Source organism: Apteryx mantelli, chromosome 21 (assembly GCF_036417845.1).
Source record: "Apteryx mantelli isolate bAptMan1 chromosome 21, bAptMan1.hap1, whole genome shotgun sequence".
Classification (NCBI taxonomy): Eukaryota; Metazoa; Chordata; class Aves; order Apterygiformes; family Apterygidae; genus Apteryx; species Apteryx mantelli.
This window is the reverse complement of record NC_089998.1, coordinates 5925730-5943219: the sequence shown is the minus strand read 5'-3', so window position 1 is coordinate 5943219 and position 17490 is coordinate 5925730. Positions and strand designations below refer to the sequence as shown.

Genomic DNA, 17490 nt, shown 5'->3' with positions numbered 1-17490 from the left:
CAGCATGATCTTGCATAAGATAGAGTCTTTCCTCTGCTGCTTTTCAGAGAAGTCTTGATGCCTCTGTACGGGCTGGATCAGAGAGTAGCAAAATAGCAGAAGTTCTGAGAGAACAGGAAAAAAAGATAGAGAAACATATGTCTTCCTTGCAGGCAAAGCTGGTGGGAAGGGAGCCCGCAGCGTGACTGGCATGTGTCAAGAGGAGCTGTATTGCAAACCTGCAAGGTGCCAGAGCTGGGGTCCCCTGGTTAATGGGTTAGTCCACGAGCTGGATGAGGCCAGTCATCCAGGCCCCCTCGTTCTCTGAAAATAACTTCAGTATTTAGCTTCTTTACTGGAAAGCAAATGAAACCTAAATGTGAAAAGTGTTTGTAGGGAGAACTCATGAAATAAATGCAATGTGGTTTTTGAAAACTGGTCATATATTGCAGCAGTCCTTAAACTCTCTTTCTGCTGTTTGCTAGGGTCTGAAAGGCCAGGGCTGCTTTCTGTTTCCTGGGGTCCTGGAGGCTGGGTGAAAAGTTGCCTCTCTCCAGATGCAGTATTTACAGCTAACATTTGGCCAGTCTTTTGCTAAATAAGCAAACAGCATCAGGAAACTAAACTGTGCAGAAGTTCAGCTACTCTGTGCCCTGGTAGCTGCTCCAAACTACATTAGCTTTGTCATTCTATCACAAGATACACAGCAGCCTGATAATGAAAAATGCAGGATGCTGACTGATATTTTTAACCAGAAACCTTGACGCTATATCTGATGCAGTGCAAGAGCTGAAACAGAGAGAAAATGCACTCATTGTAAAGAGGGTGTTTAGCACAGCCTTGAAATACAAGTGCAAATGTGGTGGAACTGTTTGTTTAAAAACAACCACCACCCAAACAACTCCAGGCAGATCTGTTTGAAAATTCCATTTTATTTTCTGTCTGTTATAAAAGCAGGGTTTTGTTTTTACATCTGTGTAAGTGTCCAGACTTGGTACATCTTGGTTTTATTTTCACAGTATCTCTGCAAGACCAAGGACGATTCTTATTGCTGCGCCATGAACCAGGGCTGAATGCTAAAGAGAAACCACTGTTTCCAGGTTCAGGTAACCACCATCTTACCCCTAAATGCTACTGGGCTCTGCCTCACTCTCTGCCGCGTTGGCTGAACAGCTCTTCCCCCCCCTGTCGCCGTTTAATGTCATTGTTGGCTCTCTGCTGGGCTGCCCCACTCTTGCCACATTAGTCTCTGTGTCAAGAGCAGGAAAGCAGAAGTGAGAACCAGAGTCATCTGCGATGTTGTTCAGCATGTTGTACACGCTCGCTAGGGTCTGCGAGTCCCTGCCACCCGTCTGGCTGTGGGGAGAGAGGTTACGGGTGGAGGGTCTCAGCCATGGCTTATCACAGGCCCTGCTTGTTCCCACCCTGGACCACTGTGTGGTTTTGACAGGGCGGCTCGGGCTAGACTCTGCAACAGCACGTCAACTTGTGCGGTGATTTGGGGCTCTACAGAGCTGAGTATTACTGATGGGCGAGGTGAGACTGCCAGGCCCATTGGACAGAGGCAGAAACAATCTCACGTTGGTGCTCCACCACCTTCCCGATGCATCCTTTGCACATTCCTGTTTGTTACTTGGCTGCCAAAAGCTAACAGAGAAGCAGCTTTATTTACCTCCGCTGACTGCAGCCACTCAGTGCAGGATGCCCTGGATCCCTAGACATTAAAGTCCCATCTGGGACAGTAGCAATCCCCATTCTAACTGTATAGTTATTAACCAGCCATATAAACAGTGGTGTCTATAGCACTTGTCACTTCCAGCCACCATTCCTTTTATGTTCAATCAATCTGTCCTCGTCAGTTTTGTAATGAAGCAGCATTGGAAAAAACATCACTTTTATTCACAAAGCATGAAATCTTAAATGAGGCAGCATCACTTTTCTATGCTGTGTCTGGTAAAGTAAAAGGAGATGGAGGGATATGTTTCGAACTAGGCACGGGATAAAGGCATCCTTTGGGAAGGGAAGGGAAGGAGAAGTCCATGCAAAGCTGACCCCAACATGAAATTTGAATTTCATATTTACCGCTCAGCTGGATCTAATCAGTGCAACAGGACAAATTAGCCAGGAGATTAGTATCAAATTGCATGGATGCATCCAGTCCATCAGGCTGAGGGAATAGGGAGGAATCAGATTTACTTAGTGCACTGGGAGACTAAGTCCAACACAAAGATAAGTGGAAAAGGACATAGGTGTTCCCTGAATGTGATTTTTGGTGACTGAGAAGAAATCTTTCCTTGGAATTCCTTCATGCAGCTAATTAAGACAACTGGGTCTGATTTCTTCAACCCTGGCTGACATCAGTGAGAACTGTAAGTACTCAGCACCGAAAACAAAGTGAATACCAGACATGAGTACCCCTTCTACTCCCACCCATGGGACTGCCCAGAAGTACATCTAAGCAGTAGCCAAGATGCGTGCAAGCATTATCAGTTATTCACCTGCAGCTCAAAATTTGTCCTCTTTTGCATGTATTGCCTAGGAGAAAGTACAGGCAAGTCCCAAGGGGCTGTGCCAGTCGAGCTGTAATTAGGATTTGAATCCATGTGAGAATATGGAGTTTAACAGAGAGGGTGACTGTGCAAGTCGAAGTCTCCCTAGCTTCATCCTTCATAGTCCCAAAGCCTAGATTTAGGCTACCTTTGGCTTGTGGATTTGGGTTTAATCCAGTCCATTTGTTTGCAAGCTGCTTGTAACGCTGGGCTTCCTACCTCAGAGATCTGCCTGTTGAAGAGAGAGCAGGCCTTTCCCTGCCTCTGTGGCTGAGCATCTCTGAAAAACGACATGGAGGAGGGCGCCCTGGTCTCTCCGGAATATGGGGGAATACAGTTGCCAGGACCCAGTATCCCTGTTTGCTGGTTTGAGACTCTCACGGGGGGCGTATCTTCTGAGTACGGTGTCCCCAGGCAGGGGGGTGATGTTGAACCTGTTGCCAAAGTGTGTAGCTTTGGAGAAGAGAGGAAGGAGAATTTCTTGCTGGTCCTATGTGGAAGAAGAAGGTAGCGACAGCAGCTAACTGGTGTCACTCAGAGAGGAGAGCCTTTTGAGCAGAGCGTGTGTGTGCGTGATTGATTGTGAGAACTGTTTAGACCAGCTCAGCAGGGCCAGGCCTGTATGTAGCATGCTGAGCTCTCTTCAGTCCTAACTCATGAGGCCAATTGTGAGTAAGAGGAAGAATTGTTATCCGAGGGGAAAGAGCTGCAGAGGAAAGGGGAAGTGATTTGCCTCAGGCCATGCGCCTGGAGCAAGCGAGCAGATCTCCTGTGCCCTGTCCTCCAGATGCCACTTCCACTCTACAACTTCCTCTGCCTGTAAACTGTGCCCCTCCCATTCAAACTGCTTTTCCGTACCTCCTTCCTTTGAAGAAATACATCTGGTTATCTCTGAAGCCATCTGGACAAGGTCCTTAAAACCTATGGGTTCCAGCTCCTGCTCCAAATGTACCTTATTTACTGGAGCATCTTCACCCAACTTTCAGGTGTTTCCCTACTTGCACCTCTCATGCATAATCCTTTGCTGCATAGATACTTGTGCCATAACCAGACAGGTTCAATATCACCTATGGTCCTGTCTGTACCCCATTCCTGAAAGTCATGTAGATCATGAGGTCATCTGGAGAAAAATTCTCTATCAACCCCAACGTGATCTGTTATCATAGGAAGAAGAGTTTTTCATAGTTTTTTTTAATAATGTTTGCTAGGAATAGATGCCTGTTATTTTCAGACATAGCTGTTCTTGAATTATGGATATAGCTGGGTAGACTCAGTAGGTAAGATCTGCCCTCGCTTACACCCATGCATCTCCAATGACTTCAGAAGGATCCTTTTTATATCCTGCTCTTCTTACAGCACCGTCATTGAGATTTCATGGGAATAAGGGGCAACAGAACTTCAGCCAACAAGAGCCTGTGTGTGAGCCATTAGCTGTTAACACCATGAGAAAGAGAGACCATGGGCTAGCTGGGCAGCCAAATGTCTTCATTTCCTAAAGACAAACACAATGGAACATCTCCCCTCTTGATTTATGTTGACTCGTAGGGCTGCAATTCTAGCTGCTGCCTTTGCCCGTGACATTATCCCATATTATAATGCTAATGGGAGACTGAGATCAGCAAGTGCAAGCAGCACAAGCTTACTTACTATCCCTTCTGTGAAGCATGGAGATGGCCTAGTAGCTCCCACTCAAAAGACATTCTGCAACAGGTTTGTTATTTGCATTGCTTTGAAATTGAGATCATTTCCATGCTTCCTTGTTCCATGTTTTAAAACCAGGAAGATTTTTCTTTTTATTATGCTTCTTCCAATTTCATGCCCTTTTCATCAGCCTGTGACACACTGACCATCTATTCCTTGTTCCAAAACTTTCTCCCAAAAATTCTGCAGAAAGGACATTCTGCCTGGTGGTATTTTTGTTTGTTTCAAACATAGCTTTAAGGCAAAAGTTTGGCAATGCAAAGCAAAGTCTACATAAGGCCGCATGACTTGGATTTGCAACTCAGAACCTTTACAGCTTAAAAAAAATTCCTTATCTTAAATAGTCAACTTTTTGCTCCAGGAACTTGTTTTGTTCTCAACTAAAAAGAAAGAAAGACTCCTAAAATCCCAAATAAAATGTTCTTATTGTTCTGGGCAGTCTGGGCAAGCTAATGAGACTGAAGTTCAAACAGTAACTAAAGTAGGGAAGAAAAAAAGCTATACGGATAGACATTAATGTTAGTTAGTTTCTTCCCTCAGGAATCCAGTGATGAGACAGACCCCAGTCAAAGGTCTCCTCTTTAGCTTTAGCACAGTGAAATCCGTCCCAATGGGAGAAGGTAGAATGGTTGCATTTCTGTTGAATGAATAAAAAGTGCATTTTGATTTTGCTCAGATTATACGTGTATGTTCTAATACCTAAATGTTTTGTTTTTCTCCCTTCTGGTGCCGGGACGCCAGGTTGTTATCGGTGTTTTGGAGGTATCACCACAAGTGGTGGTCCATCCTTTGGCCTCCACATGAGTACCTGAGCATCATTGGCATTGGGTTTGACAAGGGCACTGGGTGGTATTGGCTCATTCTTGCTAAGGACCTGGGGCTGCTCTTGAGCAGAGGGCTCCCGCAGCTTGGCACGCTGCCCCAGGGGTCTGCTGGGATTTACCTCTATGCCCAGCCTCATGCGCCATTTGATAGTCTGCAAGGTCACCATTTCATTGGTAGCTGTGTTGGTTGCAACCAGCCAGGTGGTGAAGCTCTGATCCCGGTGAATGCTTGTGAGTTTTGCCACGTTGCTCTCGCTTACAGGCACTGCCCACGTGACGCTCGGGTAGAAGTTGTCGTTCATGCTGATGTTGAACTTGGATTCTTTCTTTGTGGGACCCACAATGGTGCAGGTTTCTGTTGTATTTCCATACCAGGGATAGTTCACTCCGTCTGAATCACTTATGGCCTGGATTTTACCGTCTAGTAGATCTGGAAGCTCCCAACTTGACCTGCCATAATCAACAACAAATTATGGATAATGCATTAATTAATTAGCTTAGGATCATGCAGGATTTTAAGGAAGACGAGGAAATAGTTGTAAATGTGTTCCCCCTTTATCTTTTATTGGAATTCGTGGCCCTCATGTCATCCTGCATAAAGGGCTCTTCCCTGCCATTAAAACTCTGTCCGCAGATTTACAGAACTGATCATGAAAGTGCATCCTGCTGTTAAACAACATTGAAGACTGATCACCCTGCAGGAACAGGGCTTTCCTTGCAGTGACCGGTAGCTACCTGGAGTGGTTCAAAATGTATTGGTGTTTGAATAAGGTTGCAAAGGGTACTCAGAAAAGTTGAAGCACTGAAACCCACCCTGTCACTAGAAAATCCAGTGTTGCAGGTATTCTTTTGCAGCTCCTTACTCGGCTGTTTTAGCACTGCTGAACACAAGGAATTGATTCAGGGTCTGCTTTCGGTGTCTCCTGACTCGTGCGCTTGTGACAACAGGGCTCAGGCCAGAGTTTCTTTCTTGCAACAGCACAAAAATTCTTGTGTAGGCAGAAGAACTGGCAAGCCTCGAGTCAGCCCCTGATACGAAGTGTCAGGAAAGCCATTCGAAGTAGTGGAAGCAAGATTGCTCTCAAAGACTCAACTTGATCATAAAGGTTCCCTGCTGATTGCTACCTCCTACCCTGAATGCTCCAATTTCACCATTCTGTTCTGATCTTCCTTTTAGTCCATAGTTGCAAACATTCATTTTCTTTCTGGATAAGCCCGTGTCCCTTTCGGCTATCTGTGTGGCACTGGAAGTGTAACCCATCCTTCTCCAGTGTGTGGCACTGGAAGTGTAACCCATCCTTCTCCAGTACTAGGAAGGAGCCCAGTTCAAAGGCTGCACACCAGGCTCCAGGGTTTGGATGACATTACAGTAATTAGAGAAACAGAGGTCAGCTGCCTTGAAAAACTGCCTGAGCCAGTAGTTTGTGGCATTGTGTGCTATGTTTGCAAGACTGACAAAAAGGTCAGTCTTTCTAGCAAGAAAGTAAGTGAAAATGGTCCTCCATCATCTTAAAATACTGATATAAAACTCTGGGGGTTTTTTTAATCAACTTTCAATTGAATTTTCAAGATGGCCAAGGAAGCTAACTACTGTAAATACCTCAGATGGAAAAAGGGCTAGATTTTTGCAGAGTAAAGCCACCAAACAAGCCTAACTGTAAACCGCAGCATGTGCTCAAAATATGCCATGTATGTTAAGGGCATTCTTAAAAAAAAAAAAAAAAAAAAAAGGCTGGTAGAGGTGGCTCAAATTTTCCTTCTGCCTCTTGCTTGTTGATGAAACACCTGAAAGACAGTGTGGGGGGAATTTTCCTGCCTGCTCAGAGCTCAGAAAGGTCAGCCCTATCCACCAACTGTGTCTCTGCTGTAGAACTGGCAAAAGGGGACATGTGACAACAGCTCATTTGCACCAGTTTCCAGTGTGGCATTTTCATTTGACCCCGCTTCGGTGCTCAGGCGCTGGGCTTTGCACTGAGCTGGCCAAGTTCTGCAGTTTGCAGTCCCCTTCTGCAGGTTGTGCCCCAAGAAGCGGTTATCTTGAGAGGGAGAGTGGACACGCTGAGGCTCGTCAAAGTAACTGTTAAAACCTTTAATAAGAGCCCAGTGTTGCAGCTTAAAATAGCCTTTTGATTGAGGCAGAGAGATGCATCCTCAGCGCAGGCCGGCTGACAGGAATGCATCGTTCCCGTCCGGGCTCTGACGCAGTGTGGTTTGGGACGAGTTGCTTCTCTCCACTGATCAGGACTAATGTGACTATCTCATGAGACTGTTCTGATTGGTAATTAGTTAATGACTGTGAAGTTGGAAGCACTGAATCTCTCACCAGTTAGCTGTAAATGTCTGGCTCTAGCTATAAGATATCTTGCAGGACTTAAAAATCGTGTTTTATCTTCTTTTTTTTTTTTTGTGAGCATGGGTCCTAGCAAAAATTCCCCGAGTGCTGCCCGTGCCACAGCAGGCTTTAGGCTGAATGGCTGTGCGCCGCACGAGAGGCGTGCGGCTTGTAGGTCGGAAGGCCTGGCATAAAACCAGAACATCAAGTGCAAAGCAGGACTTCGGCAGGCTCTGTGGGATGCTCAGATCCACTGAACAGAATGACCTGGGATGTTATCAGAAGCTGGGGGATTATATAACTTCTCTGTTTCCCTGCACAGATTTATAGGCTGCTGTTAGCTACAATACCACGACTGCAGTAATTTTCTCCTTCTAAGCTTATAGCCTACAGGCAGAGGGAGTCCTTTCCCTGAAAGAAAATTCTTGCCAAGACAGCCTAAAGGAAGTCCCTGAGCAGTCCCGCCAGTACCCCTTGCCCACTGGAGAGAGGTTTACACGCTGTTCTGCCTAAACCAGAGTCATTTTGGCTTACCACCCCCCATGCTCTTCAAAGAGAGCTGAGGAGAGAAAAGCTCCAGGGATTCTGAATGAACTCAGCGCTCCAAGGGAAGATGAATCAGAGGTCATGTTCTGTAGCAACCGATCTAGTCCCTGCCTCGCAGTCTCCGCTCTGAAACACCATATGGAGACTCTTCCCCTTTCAGCAGATGGTTTAGGATTACTTTCCATTCAGTTAGTGCCTGGTACTCAGCTCGACTGCGGCCTGGGGAGGAGATGTGACAATTTCCTGGAGGTTTCGATACGTGACAAATGTGGTGCTAAGGTGCAGACACCGAGGCTCTGTGGGTGTGGAGGTGCCAAACTGGGACCTGACAGGCTACAAGAGGCTGATAACTCCACCCTGGGCTGCACCGGCTCGCTGCGGTCAGAGGCTGGTGGGAGGACAGTAGGACAGGTAGAGGCTGCAATTGAAACTGTGAATCAGCTAAGGACTTACTGGCTCCCTCTTCATATCCTATAGACATCATCTCTGTCCCCCATCCAGTACAGAACTGCAGGACCTTCTCAGGATTTGCCCAGGGTTTAAACGAAAGCAAAAAAGTAGGGCTGTGCTGGGGCCTGAGCTGGGATCACGTGGATCACTGAACGCTGAGACAGGAGGGTATCTGGAGAGCTACGGACTGAAATCGCAGTGAAGCGTGTTAGCGAGCAGTGTGGCTGCACGCAGGGTGCATTAAAAGTGCATTCTGCTTGAGAAAGGTGTGGGCAGGAACAGGGAAGAAGAAACTGGCCTCTGTTTCGTTGTGGAGTACGTTGTGCCTAACTCTAGCGAGTGTGGTTAACCCTGAGGTTTCATAACCATCACGCTTATCTGCACAACTCAGTACCAAGAAAAAACGAGGCCTTATGATAATCCCATGACTGGAGCAAAAGCACTGCCTGCTGCTTTTGGTTGTCCCTTGCCTGCTGCTAGCAAAGCTCGCAGCCAGTTTTAGTAGCTTTTGGTTGCGTAGCTTTGCCACGATCAACAATATGCCAACAACTGGCCTTTGGGATGTTTCTGGAAAGACTGCTGTGGAATGTTCTTTGGTTGCATCAGCATCTTTTTGTGATGGCGTTGAGCCAACGAAAGGCCAGAAAATGCCCAGTAAACTCTTTGCTGGCGATGGCAGGGAATAGGCTTGAAAGGAAACCAACCTATCTGATTTCATGGATTCATTATAGCTGATCAGCTCCAAAATCAGTAGGCTTTGGCCTGTAATACTGACAAATTTGTTTCTGCTGCTTCTGACTCTTCGGAGTCAGTATGGGCATCATACGGGCATCCCCAGAGACCAGAATTGCCAACAAATCTATTTAATGTCCTCTTGCGACCAGGTGAAGGGACTTTCAGCTATACCTTGTGGCACAGCAGTAGCCGTGCTGCTGACAGCCAAGCTGTTTTATATAGGTCCTAGGCTCCTGGTTTCCATTCAGGTATGCTTCTTCCTATTCTGTAACAAGAAACCAAGTCTCCAGCTTCTCCCAAGCCCTCCGGATAGCTGCCCCGTAGCGCAAGTTGAAAGCAATCACTGCAGTGTTGTGTCAGTGACAGTAAATCCAAGCAAAGCAGCCTTCAGCTATGTACATCCAGCAGTGTGACATGGGTGCATTAAGTTAACCTTTTCAGACAGGCATCAGACATTATTACATCCTCAGACCCTATTCCTTAAAGCCAGGTCCTAATTAGTCACAGGACACATGGACTTGCATAACCTTCTGCCTTCCAACACCCTTCCCTTCCACCAGCTCCTTATATTTAAGAAGCCCTGATCAGATCCAGACTGTGCTCCGTGCAGGTACCAATGCAATGTGTGGGCGCAATGTAAAGCTGTCTTGGGTATTGCATCAGTGATTTTACCTGTCTTCCTCAGCTGATATGCCTGTGCTGGTGACTAGCTGAAAGAGAGATGAATCTGACATTCAGAACTGCTTAATTTTAAATTGTCCTTTACAGTGCATCTCTCACCTACTCTAGCAAGTCAAGCAATTGAATCCAGGGTCATAGTGAAGAACGGGAAAGGAATTTAAGATGCCCATCCACAGCTGTTTAAGCCAGTCTGAGCTGTGCTGCTGTGGTCCCAGTCTCTTCTACCCTGTCCTCCAGCTACATATTCCTGCCTCATCTCTTGAACTGGTAGTAGTGTTTGTCTGATGCACAGCAAGCTGGCTCAGGGAGCAAAACTAGCAAAAAAACCCTGACATTAAGAAAAAGGAATAGGTTTCTGCTGGTTTAGCTGAGCAGGCTTACGTCAGGATGGACAACCTGCTGGAGAAAGTTCTTATTTAAACTGGCTAAGGTGCACACTTAGAGTGCAGGTAAGGGCCATGGGCCACGTAAGGGCAGCAAAGGCTTTTCTTCTAAGCCCTAGGAGGAGTGTCTCAATATTTTTTTCTGGTAAACTGATCTTAGCTTGGTTCCCATGGAAAGCATAACCTTTTTTTGTGTGTGTGAATCAGTTTTTGATTGTGTCTTCCCTTCTGAGGTCTGGGGGTTTATTCTCTTGACAAGTAAGTTACTTTAGTTCATTGCATTTCTGTTGTAGGGCATGGAAGATTTAATCTCTCAAAAGAGAGAGACCCCTTAATGTGAAAAGATGATGTAATGCTACCTAGTGCTCAACTGAGTCTTCCAGGGGAGAAAAATCTATCTGAAACTTGTCGAGATTCTTGGCTGATTGTATTAAAAGTCTGATTTGTTTATCTCTCTCTTTTGCATATCACCATCTGCACTGCTTCTTGCACATCTCCATGGAGATGAAGAAACAAGACTGGATAATTTTGTTCCAGCGTTGCGTCCCACTGGATACTGTACAACCGCAGCACAGAAAGCCAGTCCCTGCCCCTGAGAGCTCCCAGTTGAAGCAGGGCCTGGTCCAGCTCATCCTACGCAGGTCAGAGCACTGCAGCCCGATTCTGATTCCTCATGCAAAGTAGCAGCTTCCTTCCCCGAGCACGTGGGGTAAAACCCTGCTCAGAGTAAGCGGTAATATCATAAATGGGGCCAAATGGGAGGTTTCCTCAGTTCTGCATTGAGAGGGCTCAGAGAACGGTTTCATTTCCTCGTGTAATGCTGAGGTTTTTCCATTCATTACATCATTTATTGGCTTACAAGAAAAATAATCCCAGCAGTTATGTGTTATCTGAGTTTTGGGGTTTTTTTTCCTTTCCTTAAATTTTAAAATGTTGCATTTAGCCAAAAAATTGTCAATGCCACTTTAAATGCCTATGTTGAAATTATCCCCTCTGTATCTAACATCCGTATATGAGTGTTATGCACAGCTCCATCTGCTCCAATATTTCTCAGCTGTTTCTATCCTCAGTGTAATGGCCAGCTTATACACAGTTAACAACTTCAGAGCATGAAAGTGAAAAATTAATCTAAAGCCTGCTATAAGTATTGATGCTCTGGTTAACTGACTGATTTTTTTTTTTATTTGGAGTTTTCTGTTTGCTTGTCACCACAGTGATTAAAAAAATGTATGTTCCAGTAGCCTCTCTTCATCATGGAAAGTTGGGACAAATAGTCTGTTGGCATAAATCAGTGCAGCTCCATGGAGGTCAGTGGAATTGTGTTGACTTACACCAGCTAAAGGCTTGGCCCATTCTTTCAGATAGGTTTGTGTCCTATCTCTCTCTATATAAAGCTCTTCCAATGCTTCAATGACATTAAAAGAGGGCTTTCTTCCCAAACACCTTTATTTATAGCTTTCAGATGGTGACAGGTCAAAAGAAGCAGAATGGAGCAGCAGACCAATTCTGAACTGTGTTTGGATAACTCTTTTTTTTTTTTTTATCAGTTAAATATGAATGGATCTCGTAGGGAAGAATCTCATTGCTTCCCATGATCTTCCGGATAATACAGATTTTCTGGATAACTTCTGGAAATTTTCCTCTACATATCTGCAGTGTTTAATTCTGACTACCTGTTAACAATATTTAGCTTTTATATAAAACTTTTTGTCTAAAGCTCTCAAAGCATTTCAGCAAGGGAAGACTGTACCAAAGCCTCATTTTGAAGACAGGGGAACTCAAGTGCAGAAAAGTAAAACGACATGTCCAGGTTTACAGTGCAGCTCCACAGCAGCACTGGCAGTAATAGCTCTCTGCTCTGTCCTCTTTATTTCACTGGATGTGAGCTGTATTTATACAGAGTGGACTTTTCTTTTTCCTTTGCAGCTGGTCACTAAAGACAGGATTTCTAAATGATCCTGAGAATTATACATCCAAATCCTGAAGGCCCGGAATTGGGAACAGCTGAGCAACAAATTGTCCTTGCTAAAGATGATTTTGGAGCCAAAAAGCCTACAGACTTCAAGCTTGATGTAAGTACTTTTAAAATCCAGATAAACTCATCTGCTCCCCCACTGAGCTGTACTCTATCGGTATTTGCCAGGTGCTAGAGTTTGGTTCTCAAGGCATTTTCTGCTTGAGCAAAGAGTCAAGAGGGGAAATGGGGACAGAAGATGGGAACAGTCTGTCACTTATGGCTGCTCCTTGGCGTTCCCTTCCCTGCAGTCTGGAGCTTCCAACACAAGTTCATTTTATGTCTGGGGTGTCGAACCTGTGTCATTATCTGCACTTACAGGCAGCAGGGAGGGAAGGAGGGCTGGGATGTGCATGCAGAGGTGGATGATCAGGCCCTTCAGGAAGGCACTGCATCAAGTCTGAGTTTGCTTTCTAGCCCTACTCTGTGTCCCCATCTTCTCCCTCTGCCCTCCCCACTTGCCTTTTTTTTTAAGGTGTCCAAAATGACTCCTGAGCTGCTGAGCCAGCATCCCCCTTTCATACGGCACGCTTCAGATTAGCAGACGGGAGGGTTGCTTAAACTTGACCTTCTCATCCCTTTCTCCCTTGCTCCCAGAGCCTGGGCAGCATTGGTGCCTCCAGCCACCGAACCATCTGCCAGCCCTCTGCCAGTACCGGCCTCTAAGGTCAGGTTTTGTCCCCGTGGCTAGACAGACAGACTTCCGCTGCACCACGAGGCTGCTCCCAGTGCTACCCAGACACCATGAGTTGCAGAACTGCTGCTCTGTGCAGGCATTTAGAGATCAGATACTGCTGCTGATTTAACTATGGGCCAATGCCTGCAACAGCGTCTGAACAATCTGGCGGGGGGATCAGTACGGGGTGAGAGATGACTTTTAACAGTAGGGAGGTAACATTTTGATTTGACTCATTCTTGTTTCATTATGACTGTCCGACCAGTAACACTGGGTTTTTGGGAAGGTTACAGCTCCCAGATTCCTCCTACCTTTTATATATAGATATATAATATATATGTATATTTTCCTACTCTTACATTATTCAAAATGAGAGTAATGTAGATTTTTTACCTTACTCTGGGGTGATGCAAAGGGTTTAATTATCAGTGGGTCAAATCCATTGTGCTTTTGCCCTGTGGGCTGCCTGCTGCTGTGGGCAAAGCAAGCAGGGCTCCTCCTGCGATGTTATACCGTGCTCCCGGAGCTGGTGGGCTGTTGAGCTCTTGGCTGCTGGCACACTGCAGCAGCAGCAGCACAGCATACTGCTAACGGCAGAACGCCACAAGTGTCCTCCTGGGGGGTTCACTGGGGCTTGTCAGCGGGCAGGTTTATCCCGGAAGGGATGCAGGAGAGAGGAGCTGGCGTGCAGGGGACCCCCTCTTGTGAAACGTGTATCACAACAGGAGGAGTGCCCTTCGCGGGAGGGCTGACTGGGGATTTCAGGAGCTATAGTGCTGCTGGAAAGCCTTTATAAATTTAATGTTACTTTGGGGTTGCTAACAGGGCAAGTGTTTTTTGCTTAGGGCTTGAGTACATTCTCATTAGAGGATAAGGACACCCACTGCTTTCAAAGGTGCAGGAACAAGCTCTTCACTTTTTTTTTTTTTTTTTTTTTTTTTAACATCCAAAAAAGTCCTGTTACGTTTCAGAAGAACTGGTCTTTAAAAACAAATCAAATGGGTTATCAGCTTTGGCTTAATCCAATATCTTTCCCAGCCAGGCCATGGTTCTCCTGCTCTCTTCCTACCAGGCAAATGCACGCGCACACACTCACACGCACTCTCTGGAAATACTTACATTCCCTGTTCCCCGTAGTGATTGTAAAATTCCATATGGCTACAAGCCTGAATCCAGCCCACAATCCAGGTCTCCTTCTTGGGAATAGGGGGCACCAACACTTGCGCAGAGGCTCGGAAGTGAGGGGTCCGGTAGCGTAGAACCACACTGGATGACTCGTCTATGCTGGTGGGAATGGGATCAATGGAGGCTTTAACTTCAATCACTGAAATACTTTCCCGGAAAACTTTGGATTTGCAGCTAATACTCTGAATACAGCCCATGGCATACCCCGAATACAGTCCAACGCAGCTCCTAGGGTACTCCAGCAATCCTGGGGAATATTAGGCATTGAAATTATCTGGTGCTAGATCAATTATAGATCTTCTTGGTTTGTAATCTCAAAACTGATATCCATAGGATAGAAAATTCATCATGTAAAGCCTTAATTTGAATGTCTGTCTTACGAGTACTGCTCCTATCTTGAGGATAGCTGCACTTCACAAGCAGGAGGGCCTTTTAAATTTTTTTCCCCTTTCAATGACCCATTAAATCTTTTCCTCGAACAGTCTTTGGGTTAAAAAAAAAAGTCTACTGAGTTCAATAAATAACGGTGTTGTTCTTAGCTGATATATTTAGTCCTTCCTTTTCTCAGACGCGGTCTGTCGTTCACCATCAAACATAGGACAAGCCGGTATTTCCCTTTATTCTTTGGATGAAAAGCAGAATGTTGATCGACACATCTATATAAATAATGAAATAGTTTTTAGCCCCAGCTTGTCACAACCGGTGTGGATTTCCACTTCCTGACTTGCAGTTGTTCATAACTTCCTTTCGCGCAAAATTACAATAATAACAGAAAGAAACGGTGGGTGGAAAAAGCACAAAGTAGCCAAATCTCCGGCTTTGGAGGTTTCTCCAGGAGCGATGTTAGGGCTTTGGCGGTTTGGGTTTTTTTTTTTCCTTTCTTTTCTTTTTTTTTTTCCTCGTCCCCTTCTCCCTTAGCAATAGGCGAAGCCATCCACGAGCGCCGGGCCGGGGGCGCGGCAGGGGGGGCGCGGGCCGCCCGCTCTCGCCTGCCCGGGGCCGCGCCGCTCCGCGGGCCGCTCCGCGCCGCTCAGCGCCCGCCGCTCCGCACAATCGCCGCCTGTGACATCCCGTCCTCCTCTTCCTCCTCCTCCTCCTCCTCCTCCTCGCCGAGCGGCTCGCGCTGCAGGGGTGTCCGACCTTCCTCCCTGCTGCTGCCGCCGCCGCCGCCGGGCGAGCAGGCTCTGGCTCACCCAGCGGGGCTCATCGGCGGGGGCGCCCCGCACACGCGTGGCCGCCGCGGGTCGCCTCGCTCCCGCGGGGCTTCACCGCATCGCGCCGAGCAGCGCCGAGCACCGGCCGCGCCGCCGGCGCCGCGCAGCGAGCCGCGCCGGGCTCCCCCTCCGCTCGCTGCGCGGGGGCGAGGTGCTGGCGCCGCGGGGGGGGGGGGGGGGGGCGGCTCGCTCCTTCTTTTTTTTTTTTTTTTTCTTTTTTTTTTTCTTCCTTCTCTTCTTTGCTATATGCCCGGGGAGGTGAGAGAAGCAGGCTCGGTCCCGCCGCCTCTCGGCTGCCGCAAGCTTCCTCTCTCGCAATACATTCATGCACACAGCGACGGCGCCGCGTTTCAGCCTCGCCGGCGGGTCAGGGCTGCGGGCGGCGAGGGCTGCGGGGCTCCTGCTCCGGCCGCCGCCGCCGCCGCATCAGAACGGCAACCGGGTCAAACTTTGCCGAAACTCGCCCCCGGCCGCTGCGGGGCCCCGGGCGTCGCCGTGCAGCCCGGCCGCTCCGGCGGGCTGCGCCGGGAGGGATCCCCGCATGACAGCTCCTCCGCCGCGCCTGCCCCCAGCCCAGGCCAATTGCAGGATTAGCAGCAGGTCTCGCTCCCCCCCTCTCTCCCTGCCTCTCCTTCCTCCCTCCTTCTCTCAGTCCCATCCCTCCCCCTGTATTTCTCTTTTAAATTGCAGCTGTTGGAGCTAAACCTCCTTTGCAAAAAACAGCATTTCCTCCCACATTTCCATGAATTGTGGGTAATGTAGTTTTTTTGAAGTAAAATCAGTTTTGTTTTTCTTTTAACTTAAATGCAATGTTTTCTCTTTGTTTTGCAAATTAAGATTGTTCTCTCCTGGCTGGAGCTTCGTTGGTATATCCAGTAAAGGGATGCTCTCCTTGCTTGCAAAACCCTTTAGTCCCGGGCTGGGTGGGCTGTGATTCAAGCAACTAGAAATGTAAAGCTCTCCATAGCAGCACAGGCACTAAGGACTAGCTGGAATAGACAGACATGGAGAAGCATCTGAGGCAGTAATGGCCTGTGGGAAAGTTGTAAACTTCTATTACAGACAGGTTTCCTAGTAATGTTACTGGCTGTCCCTGCTGGCCATCAGCTGGCCAAGGATCTGATTTTCAAGGGAGCTCTGCGCCGTGTGAGCTGCATGTGATCACATTTTTGGTAATAGCTGCTGTACGTTGAGCATTATGCACAGCTCTGGGTGTGCATGTCCACCTTAGCTTTTTTCTAAGTAGGAGTACTGGGGCACCACTGTTTGGCCAGTACCACTTGCAACATGGTAGATCAGTACTAATTAAGCGTCTTTTATTCCTTCCTGCCCCACCCTCATAGCAAACTTGATTGGTTCACATAGTGCTTGGTATTTTAGAGCATCCGTGCACAGGTTGTCTGCGCTCCAGCAGATGTGAAAGGCTGGAGGAACTGGGTGATCTTGATACACGACTGTCACAGGAGAAGGGGAGGCAAATCTGCTCCTTGCTGATCCTGCTGGATCTAGGATCCCACTGTGTGGGAGTTCTCACCCCCCCAACTGCTCAGCCTTACTGGCACAAGTTACCTTCTGTCTGGGACTTTGTGTTTTTCCCCATTCCTGTCTTGCAGTTTTGTCCCCTCATCTTACTGTGGCCAGGAGCATGAGGAGCCTCCACACTGGTGAGATGTTGAGATAGTTTTGCTTCCTCTCTTTGCCTTGTGCAGTGGATCAGTGCTGGGAATCCCAGGTGCATGGGGAGCAGAAAGCGCCGGGAAGATTTCCTTGGCCAGCAGGTTGCTGGGAGCGAGGAATGGCGCTCTAGGACACTTCACCCTGATTCCAGGACGAAGGGATGACAAGGAGCAGAGAGCAGCCCCCAGTTGAGCAGGAACAGTGGTAAGTTCTCTGCCATCACGGCTGGATTTTAAACTCTCTATGCTGTTCTCTTGGCAGCAATGGTCTTACAGCTTGACTAAGAGAGGACGCAACCTTCTACATTTTGCAACCATCCCCCTGTAGCCTGTGTAACTGTCAAGTTAAGCCAATTAGGCAGAGACGTAGTCTCTGGATGGGAGATTTCTGAGCAAACCAGGCAGCAGGGGATGGGGGAAACATAGTATATTGTTATATTTTTGTTCTATACGTTTCTCAAATTATTGGCTAAATGTTATCTGCTTTAAACTTCACAAGGTCTCCATGAGGGCCCAATTATTGTTACTTGCCCTGCAACAGATAT

The 17490-nt window shown here is 47.3% G+C and overlaps 1 protein-coding gene across 1 annotated transcript; it reads right to left on the bottom strand.

Annotated features, from left to right (window-relative positions):
* Nucleotides 1–4453: 4453 nt before the first annotated feature.
* FAM78A (family with sequence similarity 78 member A) lies at nt 4454–14281 on the bottom strand. Its single transcript, XM_013949699.2, has 2 exons — nt 13990–14281; nt 4454–5503 (listed from the first exon to the last, which is right to left on the bottom strand). Exons 1-2 carry the CDS (start codon nt 14250–14252, stop codon nt 4975–4977), a joined length of 792 nt encoding a protein of 263 aa, XP_013805153.1. The 5' UTR covers nt 14253–14281; the 3' UTR covers nt 4454–4974.
* Between the last annotated feature and the right edge of the window lie 3209 nt (nt 14282–17490).

What these genes read in the sequence shown, in the direction of transcription:
- FAM78A (XM_013949699.2), bottom strand. Translation starts at nt 14,252, where the DNA reads ATGGGCTGTATTCAGAGTATTAGCTGCAAATCCAAAGTTTTCCGGGAA. An exon ending in CACTACGGGGAACAGGGAAT is followed by an intron (nt 5,504 to 13,989) that starts GTAAGTATTTCC and finishes TGATTATGGCAG; the next exon opens with GTCAAGTTGGGAGCTTCCAG.